Below are 13,691 nucleotides of genomic sequence, written 5' to 3'. Positions count from 1 at the left end.
CTAATGTAGGATTCTAGTTGCTCAACTGTCTTAGGTCTTTTTTGTTGTATCTTCCATTTTATGATGCGCCAAATGTTTTCTATGGGTGAAAGATCTGGACTGCAGGCTAGGCTAGCCAGTTCAGTACCCGGACCCTTCTTCTACGCAGCCATGATGCTGTAATTGATGCAGTATGTGGTTTGGCATGGTCATGTTGGAAAATGCAAGGTCTTCCCTGAAAGAGATGTCGTCTGGATAGGAGCATATGTTGCTCTAGAACCTGGATATACCTTTCAGCATTGATGGTGTCTTTCCAGATGTGTAAGCTGCCCATGCCACATGCACTAATGCAACCCCATACCATCAGAGATGCAGGCTTCTGAACTGAGCGCTGATAACAACTTGGGTCGTCCTTCCCCTCTTTAGTCCGAATGACACGGCATCCCTGATTTCCATAAAGAACTTCAAATTTTGATTCGTCTGACCACAGAACAGTTTTCCACTTTGCCACAGTCCATTTTAAATGAGCCTTGGCCCAGAGAAGACGTCTGCACTTCTGGATCATGTTTAGATACAGCTTCTTCTTTGAACTATAAAGTTTTAGCTGGCAACAGCGGATGGCACGGTGAATTGTGTTCACAGATAATGTTCTCTGGAAATATTCCTGAGCCCATTTTGTGATTTCCAATACAGAAGCATGCCTGTATGTGATGCAGTGCCGTCTAAGGGCCCGAAGATCACGGGCACCCAGTATGGTTTTCCGGCCTTGACCCTTACGCACAGAGATTCTTCCAGATACTCTGAATCTTTTGATGATATTATGCACTGTAGATGATGATATGTTCAAACTCTTTGCAATTTTACACTGTCAAATTCCTTTCTGATATTGCTCCACCATTTGTTGGCGCAGAATTAGGGGGATTGGTGATCCTCTTCCCATCTTTACTTCTGAGAGCCGCTGCCACTCCAAGATGCTCTTTTTATACCCAGTCATGTTAATGACCTATTGCCAATTGACCTAATGAGTTGCAGTTTGGTCCTCCAGCTGTTCCTTTTTTGTACCTTTAACTTTTCCAGCCTCTTATTGCCCCTGTCCCAACTTTTTTGAGATGTGTTGCTGTCATGAAATTTCAAATGAGCCAATATTTGGCATGAAATTTCAAAATGTCTTACTTTCGACATTTGATATGTTGTCTATGTTCTATTGTGAATACAATATCAGTTTTTGAGATTTGTAAATTATTGCATTCCGTTTTTATTTACAATTTGTACTTTGTCCTAACTTTTTTGGAATCGGGGTTATAAATAAATAGTGGGTTCAGTATTATCAGCACTCCTACTATTAATATTTGCTGATGTCTCCACAGGTGGTGGTGGTGTAGTGGTTAGCACTGTCACCTCACAGCAAGAAGGTCTTGGGTTCAAGCCCAGTGGCCGATGAGGGCTTTTCTGTGTGGAGTTTGCATGTTCTCCCCATGTCTGCGTGGGTTTCGTCCAGATGCTCCAGTTTCCTCCACAGTCCAAAGACATGCAGGTTAGGCTAATTGGTGGATCTAAATTGACTGTAGGTATGAGTGTGAATGGTTGTTTGTCTCTATGTGTTAGCTCTGCGATGACCTAGTGACTTGTCTAGGGTGTACCCTGCCCATAGTCAGCTAGGATAGGCTCCAGCTTGCCTGAGACCCTGTATAAGTGGCTACAGATAATGGATGGATGATGTCTCCACTATAACAGCACTGAGTCGTTTTGTATAATGACAAACAAGGTTGGAGACACCCTGTACTATGTGCATGGTTCAAATCTTGAGATTGAGATAGCCATTGTGTCCTGCAAACATTTCTGTGCTGATTTGGATGTATGTTTGGGGTCATTATCTTAATTTTCTTAACCTCCCTAGATAGAGATAGCTAGGTTTTGGTTGAAATCACTCACTCACATTCAGTAACCATTTTATTCAAATCAGGGTGATGGTGGATCTGAAGCCTATCGCAGGATCACTGAGTCTGAGGCAGGAATACACCCTGGGTGGGACAGCTGTCCATCACATAATTTTGAGTTTAGGAAGTTTTTGAGTTAATGATTGTGTATAAATGGCACCCCTGAAGTGTATTACTGCCTGCTAGTGTCAGAATGAATAAAGACATGTTTGCTCTTTGCACGGTGGTGTAGTACAGTAGTTAGCACTGTCACCTCACAGCTAGAAGGTCCTGGGTTCAAGCCCAGCGGCCAACAAGGGCCTTTCTGTGTGGAGTTTGCATGTTCTCCCCATGTCCGCGTGGGTTTCCTCCGGGTGCTCTGGTTTCCTCCACAGTCCAAAGACATGCAGGTTAGGCTAATTGGTGGCTCTAAATTGACCATAGGTGTGAATGTGAGTGTGAATGGTTGTCTGTGTCTATGTGTCAGCCCTGCGATGACCTGGCGACTTGTTCAGGGTGTACCCCGCCTCTCGCCCACAGTCAGCTGGGATAGGCTCCAGCTTGCCTGCGGCCCTGTAGGACAGGATAAGCAGCTACAGATAATAGATGGACGTTTGCTCTTTACACTAGCTGCAATGTTTTTGCAACATAAACTCTAGAGCAGTTTGGGGTTTCAACACTTCACGCCTGTAGCAGCATGGCAAGTAGCTGTAGAATCAATATCTCTTTGTCTTCTGACACTGCTTGAGTCCCAGATAGCATACCAGTGCATTAAATAGTGTGTCAAAATTTAACATTGCTAATAACCACTTACCATAAAGGACATACTGTTTTACCTTCTGTTAGCATGCTACTGTATATTATGCTAGTATGCAGTTTGGGACACCGCCTTTAAATTGCTATTGAGCATTGAAAACAGACTAATATAAAAACACTATTTAAAATAAGCAATTCTTATGAGAGGTACCTGTAAGTTCTTAGTTTATGCAGTTTTAATTATTGTATTTAATTAAATTCAGTCGCATTCTAAATAATGTACTTTCATAATAATTAAGAACAGAAATTTGAGACACTGAAATTTGGTAAAAATTTTATTGTGCCATTTCTCTGCATGTGAAAACAATACACTTTACACAGAAGTTGTGACAATCTCGTAAACTTTGCTGACACTAATCCCAAATGCACATAATATCCCATCTGAATGTTAGCTTACTGGTGTAACTTCATATGTACTTCTATGAATTCTAATAATGATAGAAAAAAAACACACAGCACACAAAGTTGCTAAAATGAGGTTAAACTCTACAGAAAACAGTGGTCTACTCAACACTTCACCAGCAACCAGGAACAGCAAGAATGATGAAAAAAGCCTATAAAAGGTCTTACATTAAACTGGAGCCCCAAATCTGTCACTTCACACATGCATTATTGAGGAGGTGAGGTACATTGTTGGAATTTAGCAATTCATCATTGAAGTACCCTTCAACACCTCATACATTTTAATTCAAGATAATCTCTGCAACAGAAATTAGATATCTTTACGAAAATCAAGGAATCATAAAGCAGAAAAAGTACATTCTTACATATCACATAAAAAAGTGTGAGAGCTAAAGTTATCCTAAAAGTTTCTTTCATTGCTTCAGAGGAAATATTTTCACAAACTATTGCTATATCTAGAAATGTTCTTTTACAGCATCAGCTAAGACACATATATGAGTATTATTGTTCGTTGTTTTGCTATGTTGGCTATATTGGACATTAAACGTCATACCAGTTGTACAGTTCCTAATAAAGATATTTAGGCATTGCCTAAAAGCAGAGCTCCTGATGAGTGTATGAGCAAAATATTTGCAAGGTCACAAAATCAACCTGAATAGAAGAATATTATTAGTGCATCTCAAACAATTAGAATATCGTGGAAAAAGTTCAATATTTCCCATCAGTTATTTAAGAAAGTGAAAATTTAATATACTCTAGACTCAGCACATCTCATCTCATTATCTCTAGCCGCTTTATCCTTCTACAGGGTGGCAAGCAAGCTGGAGCCTATCCCAGCTGACTACGGGCGAGAGGCAGGGTACACCCTGGACAAGTTGCCAGGTCATCACAGGGCTGACACATAGACAACCACTCACGCTCACACCTACGGTCAATTTAGAGTCACCAGTTAACCTGACCTGCATATCTTTGGACTGTGGGGGAAACCGGAGCACCCGGAGGAAACCCACGCGGACACAGGGAGAACATGCAAACTCTGCACAGAAAGGCCCTCGCCGGCCACGGGGCTCAAACCCAGATCTTCTTGCTGTGAGGCGACAGCGCTAACCACTACACCACCGTGCCGCCTAGACTCAGCACATGTAAATTAAAATGTTTCAAGTATTTTTCTGTTTTAATTTTGATAATTATGGTCTAAAGTGCAAAAAATAAAAAAGCATATCTCAAAATATGAGAATATTTCATTTCGAGTTTGAGTAAAACAGTATAAATACCGTGTATCTCTCACTCTTGTTCCAACCACAATCATGGGGAAGACTGCTGACTTGACAGTTGTCCAGAAGACGATCATCAACACCCTCCACAAGAAGGGTAAGCCAAAGAAGGTCACTACTGAAAAGGCTGGCTGGAAAAGGTGCACAAGCAACAGGGATGACTGTCTTGAGATGACTGTCAAGAAAATTCAAATCAAGAACTTAGGAGAGCTTCACAAGGAGTGGACTGAGGCTGCTGTCAGTGCATGAAGAGCCACCATGCACAGGCATCTTCAGGAAAGGGACTACAACTGTCACATTCCTAATATCAAGACACTCCTGAACCAGAGACAACGTCAAAAGCGTCTTACCTGGGCTAAGGAGAGAAAGAACTGGACTGTTGCTCAGTGGTCCAAAGCTGTCTTTTCAGATGAAAGTAAATTTTGCATTTCATTTGGAAATCAAGGTCCCAGAGTCTGGAGGAAGAGTGGAGAGGCACAGAATCCAAGGTTTTTGAAGTCCAGTGTGAAGTTTGCACAGTCTGTGATGATTTGGGGTGCCATGTCATCTACTGGTGTTGGTCCACTGTGTTTTATCAAGTCCAACATCAACGCAGCCGTCTACCAGGAGATTTTAGAGCACTTCATGCTTCCATCCACTGATAAGCTTTATGGAGATGTCAATTTTCTTTCCCAGCAGGACTTGCCCACAGTGCCAAAACTTCTACCAAATGGTTTGCTGACCATGATATTACTGTGCTTGATTGGCCAGCCAACTCTCCTGACCTGAACTCCATGGAGACTCTATGGTGTATTGTCAAGAGGAAGATGAGAAACACCCGACCCAAAAATACAGACGAGCCAAAGGCCACTATCAAAGCAACCTGGGCTTCAATAACACTTCAGCAGTGCCACAGGCTGATCGCCTCCATGCCACGCCGCATTGATGCAGTAATTCATGGTAAAGGAGCCCAAACCATGTACTGAGTGTATAAATTAACATACTTTTCAGAAGTTGGACATTTCTGTATTGTAAATAATTTTTTGATAGATCTTAGAAAACATTCTAATAATTTGAGATACTGGTTTCTGATTTTCACGAGATATAAGCTACACTCATCAAAATTAAAACAAAAAAGTCTTGAAATATTTCACTTTAAATGTAATGAATATGGAATATGTGAAAGTTTACCTTTTTGAATTAGTTTATGAAAAAACATGAACTTTTTCATGATATTCTAATTGTTTGAGATGCACTAGTACAATAACTATGTTTATACGAGTGTGCAGAGTAAGAAATCATTCAGGTAAAAAAAAAAAGCATACAATGCAAATATACATTGCCTGCGATGAAAAAAGCCAATTTTTCAGCAATATTTTCCATAAAACGTGTTAGTACTTTTCCAATCCAACACTATTTAAAAAAAAGGAAATGAAAAATAAGCGCTGGATAAAAAGCCATCTATTTTATATAAACAAAGATACAAATTTTGTTGTCTGGTGGTCAAGTGTTTATGAGATATGTTGCCTTGCACTTATGATCAGGTACCCTGTGGTGGTACACGTACATCGTTTGTACAGATGGGCATACGTACGAACAGACGTCTTACGTTCATAAAAAACATCAAAATTCAGGTCAATGCATTATCATATTCTCTTAAATATGGAACTCCACTCTTACTTGTTTTCTGGCAGCTGTTCTCTCACCTCTATTGATACTTCAGCTGTCTTTTCTTCTGTGGATGCTTCAGTCGTCTTTCTTTCAACTTCATCTTCCCCATCATCAACACTGTCAGCCCACCGGCCCACCCGTTTCACACCTTCTCCTACCAAAGGTGCATTAACACAGGGATTATGATCATAGATGATAATCTTAAGCCCTGTCAAGTGAATAAGTGGTGGAAAATGCTGTATGTAGTTCCTGTCTACATCAATCACTTCCAAACAGTGCATTTCCAAAAGCACTGGTGGAAATTTATTCAGAACGTTACCTGATAACCAAATACTTCGCAGTTCTTTTAACCTCGCCAGCTCACAAGGCAAGCTACGAAATCGATTGTAACCCAGATGAAGAGTTCTGATGTTGGAAAGCTTACATACTACAGATGGGAACTTTTTAAAGCAGTTGTTGTCTAGCCATAATGTCTTTAGTCCACTGAGCTGAGCCAGCTCTTTTGGCAGTTTGTAAAGTTGATTATTTCCAAGGTAGAGGATGGTAAGTTCCCGAAGACTGCAAACAACCAAAGGCAGTTCCACAAAACAGTTGAAGTCCAGAGCCAGAATTTGAAGCTTTTCCAGATTATTAAGCTCAGGAGGCAGACTGTTCAAGTGGTTATTACTCAGATAAAGTTTAACAAGGTCACTGAAGGCACATACTCTCAGGGGAAAGCGACGAAGATGATGGCTACTCAGGTCGAGGGTGCAATCATGCGGCATCTCCTTCATGTCCCCCACCAAGAATCGCTCACATCGGTCTGATGGAATGAAGGCCACAGCTCCCCGAACAACATTTCCCATTACTCCACCCCTCCACCTCCACTCATGGTCCCTTCACGAAGTAGATGAGCTTATTAATAGAAATGGAAAAGTACATCATCCGCTGTCATCAATAGTTAATAACTTAATTTGAGTCAGTAAAAATTATCTATGGAAATTCTTAAATCTTTGTGTTTCACATAGTTTATACTCTTGATTTTAAATAGATAGGTTTTGCATAAAATGTTAACACCCTGTATGGTAAAACTGATCATTACTTACTAAACAGCTGCAGAAATGTCCTTTTCAAGACTTGTATGAGTCTCTCTTCCTGATGATTTAATATTTTTTCCACAAAAGAATGTGATGGTTTTCTTGCCCTGCACTCTGCACTCCCTGTGCCTTACTCTGAGCTTGCTGACTCCTGTGAGTGCCAAAGATGATATTCAGCTTGCCCCTCCTCATGCATGTTACATGAATTCCAGGCTGTGGAAAGCAGAGCACTGATAAGTAAAGTATGCAGTGGTTAAGGAATGTGGAATGAACTGAGCTTTGCGCATTTATCTCGCCTCTCACTCACAGCAATCACCAATTAAGTAGCATTCAACAATTCAAGCCAGTCAAATGCCACAACAGCACAGAGTGTCTGAATGTTTAGATAGAATATAAGCAATACTGATCAGATTAAGAAAGTAAAAGGCCAAAAAATAATTTGTTTAGATTAGGCATAAAACTATATATGTATATTATGTTAGTGGTCACAATATAAAAATTTGTGTGTGTGCATGCATATATATATATATATATATATATATATATATATATATATATATATATATATATATATATATATATACAGTGGTGCTTGAAAGTTTGTGAACCCTTTAGAATTTTCTATATTTCTGCATAAATATGACCTAAAACATCATCAGATTTTCACATAAGTCCTAAAAGTAGATAAAGAGAACCCAGTTAAACAAATGAGACAAAAATAGGATACTTTGTCATTTATTTATGGAGGAAAATGATCCAATATTACATATCAGTGAGTGGCAAAAGTATGTGAACCTTTGCTTTCAGTATCTGGTGTGACCCCCTTGTGCAGCAATAACTGCAACTAAACATTTCCGGTAACTGTTGATCAGTCCTGCACACTGGCTTGGGGGAATTTTAGCCCATTCCTCCGTACAGAACAGCTTCAACTCTGGGATGTTGGTGGGTTTCCTCACATGAACTGCTCGCTTCAGGTCCTTCCACAACATTTCGATTGGATTAAGGTCAGGACTTTGACTTGGCCATTCCAAAACATTTATTTTATTCTTCTTTAACCATTCTTTGGTAGAACGACTTGTGTGCTTAGGGTCATTGTCTTGCTGCATGACCCACCTTCTCTTGAGATTCAGTTCATGGACAGATGTCCTGACATTTTCCTTTAGAATTCGCTGGTATAATTCAGAATTCATTGTTCCATCAATGATGGCAAGCCATCCTGGCCCAGATGCTGCAAAACAGGCCCAAACCATGATACTACCACCACCATGTTTCACAGATGGGATAAGGTTCTTATGCTGGAATGCAGTGTTTTCCTTTCTCCAAACATAATGCTTCTCATTTAAACCAAAAAATTCTATTTTGGTCTCATCCGTCCACAAAATATTTTTCTAATAGACTTCTGGCTTGTCCACATGATCTTTAGGAAACTGCAGACGAGCAGCAATGTTCTTTTTGGAGAGCATTGGCTTTCTCCTTGCAACCCTGCCATGCACACCATTGTTGTTCAGTGTTCTCCTGATGATGGACTCATGAACATTAACATTAGCCAATGTGAGAGAGGCCTTCAGTTGCTTAGAAGTTACCCTGGGGTCCTTTGTGACCTCGCCGACTATTACACGCCTTGCTCTTGGAATGATCTTTGTTGGTCGACCACTCCGGGGAGGGTAACAATGGTCTTGAATTTCCTCCATTTGTACACAATCTGTCTGACTGTGGATTGGTGGAGTCCAAACTCTTTAGAGATGGTTTTGTAACCTTTTCCAGCCTGATGAGCATCAACAACGCTCTTTCTGAAGTCCTCAGAAATCTCCTTTGTTTGTGCCATGATACACTTCAACAAACATGTGTTGTGAAGATCAGACTTTGATAGATCCCTGTTCTTTAAATAAAACCCACTCACACCTTATTGTCATCCAATTAATTGAAAATACCTGACTCTAATTTCACCTTCAAATTAACTGCTAATCCTAGAGGTTCACATACTTTTGCCACTCACAGATATGTAATATTGGATCATTTTCCTCAATAAATAAATGACCAAGTATAATATTTTTGTTTCATTTGTTTAACTGGGCTCTCTTTATCTACTTTTAGGACTTGTGTGAAAATCTGATGTTGTTTTAGGTCACATTTATGCAGAAATATAGAAAATTCTAAAGGGTTCACAAACTTTCAAGCACCACTGTATATATATATATATATATATATATATATATATATATATGGCGGCATGGTGGTGTAGTGGTTAGCGCTGTCGCCTCACAGCAAGAAGGTCCGGGTTCGAGCCCCATGGCCGGCGAGGGCCTTTCTGTGTGGAGTTTGCATGTTCTCCCCGTGTCCACGTGGGTTTCCTCCGGGTGCTCCGGTTTCCCCCACAGTCCAAAGACATGCAGGTTAGGTTAACTGGTGACTCTAAATTGACCGTAGGTGTGAATGTGAGTGTGAATGGCTGTCTGTGTCTATGTTTCAGCCCTGTGATGACCTGGCGACTTGTCCAGGGTGTACCCCGCCTTTTGCCCGTAGTCAGCTGGGATAGGCTCCAGCTTGCCTGCGACCCTGTAGAAGGATAACGCGGCTAGAGATAATGAGATGATATATATATATATATATATATATATATATATATATATATATATATATATATATATATACCACCCTTCAAAAGTTTGGGGTCACTTTGAAATTTCCTTATTTTTGAAAGAAAACACTCTTCTTTTCAATGAAGATCACTTTAAACTAATCAGAAATCCACTCTATACATTGCTAATGTGGTAAATGACTCTTCTAGCTGCAAATGTCTGGTTTTTGGTGCAATATCTCCATAGGTGTATAGAGGCCCATTTCCAGCAACTCTCACTCCAGTGTTCTAATGGTACAATGTGTTTGCTCATTGCCTCAGAAGGCTAATGGATGATTAGAAAACCCTTGTACAATCATGTTAGCACAGCTGAAAACAGTTGAGCTCTTTAGAGAAGCTATAAAACTGACCTTCCTTTGAGCAGATTGAGTTTCTGGAGCATCACATTTGTGGGGTCGATTAAATGCTCAAAATGGCCAGAAAAATGTCTTGACTATATTTTCTATTCATTTTACAACTTATGGTGGTAAATAAAAGTGTGACATTTCACGGAAAACACAAAATTGTCTGGGTGACCCCAAACTTTTGAACGGTAGTATATATATATATATATATATATATATATATATATATATATATATATATATATATATATATATATATTTGTTCCAGTACATAATTTGGTATGTTATAGCATGATATAGTGAGAATAATAATGTTGTAATTATTAAAGTAAAATGTATAAAAATTTTAATTCCATTTTTGACACACAAGAATAACTAAAAACAAAGTCTGCCCACTCAGCTAGGCTTAGTTAAATTAAGTTATTCAGTTAATTTAGTACTATTAAAAACTTATAATAAAATAAATTGAACAGTTCTGGGGGCGGCACAGTGGTGTAGTGGTTAGCGCTGTCGCCTCACAGCAAGAAGGTCCTGGGATTGAGGCCAGCGAGGGCCTTTCTGTGTGGAGTTTACATGTTCTCCCCGTGTCCGCGTGGGTTTCCTCCGGGTGCTCCGGTTTCCCCCACAGTCCAAAGACATGCAGGTTAGGTTAACTGGTGACTCTAAATTGACCGTAGGTGTGAATGGGAGTGTGAATGGCTGTCTGTGTCTATGTTTCAGCCCTGTGATGACCTGGCGACTTGTCCAGGGTGTACCCCGCCTCTCGCCCATAGTCAGCTGGGATAGGCTCCAGCTTGCCTGCGACCCTGTAGGACAGGATAAGTGGCTACAGATAATGGATGGATGGATGGATGGATGGATGAACAGTTCTGTTCTCACATAGTTGGCATCCATTAAGTAGGATTACCTAATGATACTAATCCCAAACTAGAAAAGCACTCGGAGAGTGCAGACCTCTGCCAAGAATCCTTTAAAAAATTCCGGGATCCAGAAGGTGATCCGGATCACCGCCAAAATTTAATGGATTGTTACTTGTGCCCAGTCACACCTCTGGAAAAAATTTCAGAGCAATCCATTCATAACTTTTTCCGTAATCTTGCTAACAGACAAACCAACAAACCAACAAACAAACCAATGCTACCGAAAACATAACCTCCTTGGTGGAGGTAATTAATGCCTGGGTCTTGTGGTAATTTGTTTTTAGTTTCTTTAATCATTTTTCTTATTTCTTCACTGATTACGATACGTTTTAACCATTAAGACCAGTGTCATTCCCGTACGCACTGCATACATGACATAAGATTTTGACCGTGTTTATGTTCTTGTGTTAATGTGGCATGTTCTGATTATGACTTTAAATTTTACTTTAACTTACGTTTTTCTGTTTCTCTGCTCATGTTTTATTTATCCTGTCTCAAGCCTCTAGGTGCTGTTTTGGTTTCTGCACAGACACTTCAGCATATAATCTGAGATTTTTCCATGTTATTTCAGACATGACCTTGTGAATCTGCTGTCTCCAGGTTCTCTGATTTACGTGCAAATAAGATTTTTTTGTTTGTTCTTAACCTGGACTGGGGGTGTTCTGGTGTGTCTGATTTACTTCTGACAAAGCTGCAGTATCTTTTTGCATCCATAAGGATTTGCAGTATGTATAACATATAAGTAAGGACATAAAGATGGCTTTTTACTGAGAAAGACAGGAAGCAACACCCAAATTATTTTCTTCTCTATACGCTGCAACCGGGCGGCACGGTGGTGTAGTGGTTAGCGCTGTCGCCTCACAGCAAGAAGGTCCTGGGTTCGAGCCCCGGGGCCGGCGAGGGCCTTTCTGTGTGGAGTTTGCATGTTCTCCCCGTGTCCGCGTGGGTTTCCTCCGGGTGCTCCGGTTTCCCCCACAGTCCAAAGACATGCAGGTTAGGTTAACTGGTGACTCTAAATTGACCGTAGGTGTGAATGTGAGTGTGAATGGTTGTCTGTGTCTATGTGTCAGCCCTGTGATGACCTGGCGACTTGTCCAGGGTGTACCCCGCCTTTCGCCCGTAGTCAGCTGGGATAGGCTCCAGCTTGCCTGTGACCCTGTAGAAGGATAAAGCGGCTAGAGATAATGAGATGAGATGAGATACGCTGCAACCAGTATAGAAATCAGCCAGGTATGTGTCTGCATGAAATAATGAAGACTTAACGTTCAGAAATAAAGGTACTAATCTGTACTTGGCATTGACTGGAGTAGTACCATCAAGGTTTCATCTCTAGCACATTTATTATGTATCTGGGGCGGCATGGTGGTGTAGTGGTTAGCACTGTTGTCTCACAGCAAGGTTCTGGGTTCGAAACCAGTGGCTGACGGGGGCCTTTCTGTGTGGACTTTGCATGTTCTCGCCGTGTCTGTGTGGGTTTTCTCCGGGTTCTCCGGTTTCCCTGACAATCCAAAAACATGCGGTTAGGTTAACATGGGGCAGCCACGGACTGAAGTGCCCTTGAGCAAGGCACCTAACCCCTAACTGCTCTGGATATGTGCTCATTGCTCACTTGTGTGTGCATGTATGTGTTGACTGCTTCAGATGGGTTAAACGCCGAGGAGAAATTTCACTGTGCCTGATTAGATTAGATTAGATTAGATTAGATTAGATTAGATTAGACAGAACTTTATTGATCCCTTTGGGCGGGTTCCCTCAGGGAAATTAAAATTCCAGTAGCATAATTGCAGGATAAACAGAGAATAGAAATAGAGAAAAAAAATTCTAGATCAATTAAATTAAATTAGGTATTTGCATATACAAATATAAAAAAGAATAAGAATAAGATATGGGGAAGGGGGGAGGGGAAAGGGCCAACAGAAGAGGTATTACACATTATATTGCACATTATATTGCACATTGTCCGGTATTGTTTATTGTCAGGCTAGGCTACTGCTCCTTCCCGTCCTCTGTCCTCCTGTCCCCCCCCCCCAGACAGGAGTTGTACAGTCTGATGGCATGAGGGACAAAGGAGTTTTTAAGTCTGTTTGTTCTGCACTTGGGAAGGAGCATTCTGTCACTGAACAGGCTCCTCTGGTTGCTGATGACGGTGTGCAGAGGGTGACTGGCATTGAGTGTACGTGTAATAAATAAAGGTACATAAGGTACATAATTGGCCTTTAAGAACCAAGGTAAAAGATCCATAATTAGATTAGATTAGATTAGATTAGATTAGATAAAACTTTATTGATTCCTTTGGGAGAGTTCCCTCAGGGAAATTAAGATTCCAGCAGCATCATTGCAGATAAACAGAGAAGAGAAATAGAGAAAACTTCTAGATAAATTAAAATAAATTAAGTATTTACATATACAAATATATAAAAAGAATAAGATATGGGGAAGAGAGGAAGGGGGAGGGGGGAAGGAGGGGGAAGAAAAAAATAAATAAAAAAGGGGGGAAGAAGGGGGGGTGGCGGTAGGAGAGGTATTGCACATTATATTGCACATTGTCCGGTATTGCTTATTGTTAGGCTAGGCTACTGCTCCTTCCTGTCCTCCTGTTACCCCTGCTCCCCCCCAGAGAGGAGTTGTACAGTCTGATGGCGTGAGGGACAAAGGAGTTTTTGAGTCTGTTCGTCC

The 13,691-nt window shown here is 40.7% G+C and overlaps 1 protein-coding gene across 1 annotated transcript; it reads right to left on the bottom strand.

Moving 5' to 3' along the window:
• Nucleotides 1-6,042: 6,042 nt before the first annotated feature.
• Nucleotides 6,043-6,882, bottom strand: lrrc10 (leucine rich repeat containing 10). The gene has a single exon (XM_060909146.1). It carries the CDS (start codon nucleotides 6,880-6,882, stop codon nucleotides 6,043-6,045), a length of 840 nt encoding a protein of 279 aa, XP_060765129.1.
• Between the last annotated feature and the right edge of the window lie 6,809 nt (nucleotides 6,883-13,691).

The sequence above is a fragment of the Neoarius graeffei genome, chromosome 2 (genome assembly GCF_027579695.1).
Source record: "Neoarius graeffei isolate fNeoGra1 chromosome 2, fNeoGra1.pri, whole genome shotgun sequence".
Lineage (NCBI taxonomy): Eukaryota > Metazoa > Chordata > Actinopteri > Siluriformes > Ariidae > Neoarius > Neoarius graeffei.
The sequence above is the reverse complement of the archived record's forward strand: the minus strand, read 5'-3'. Positions and strand labels throughout refer to the sequence as shown.

Excerpts from the sequence above, each read along its gene's own strand:
- lrrc10 (XM_060909146.1), bottom strand. The coding sequence starts at position 6,882 with ATGGGAAATGTTGTTCGGGGAGCTGTGGCCTTCATTCCATCAGACCGA.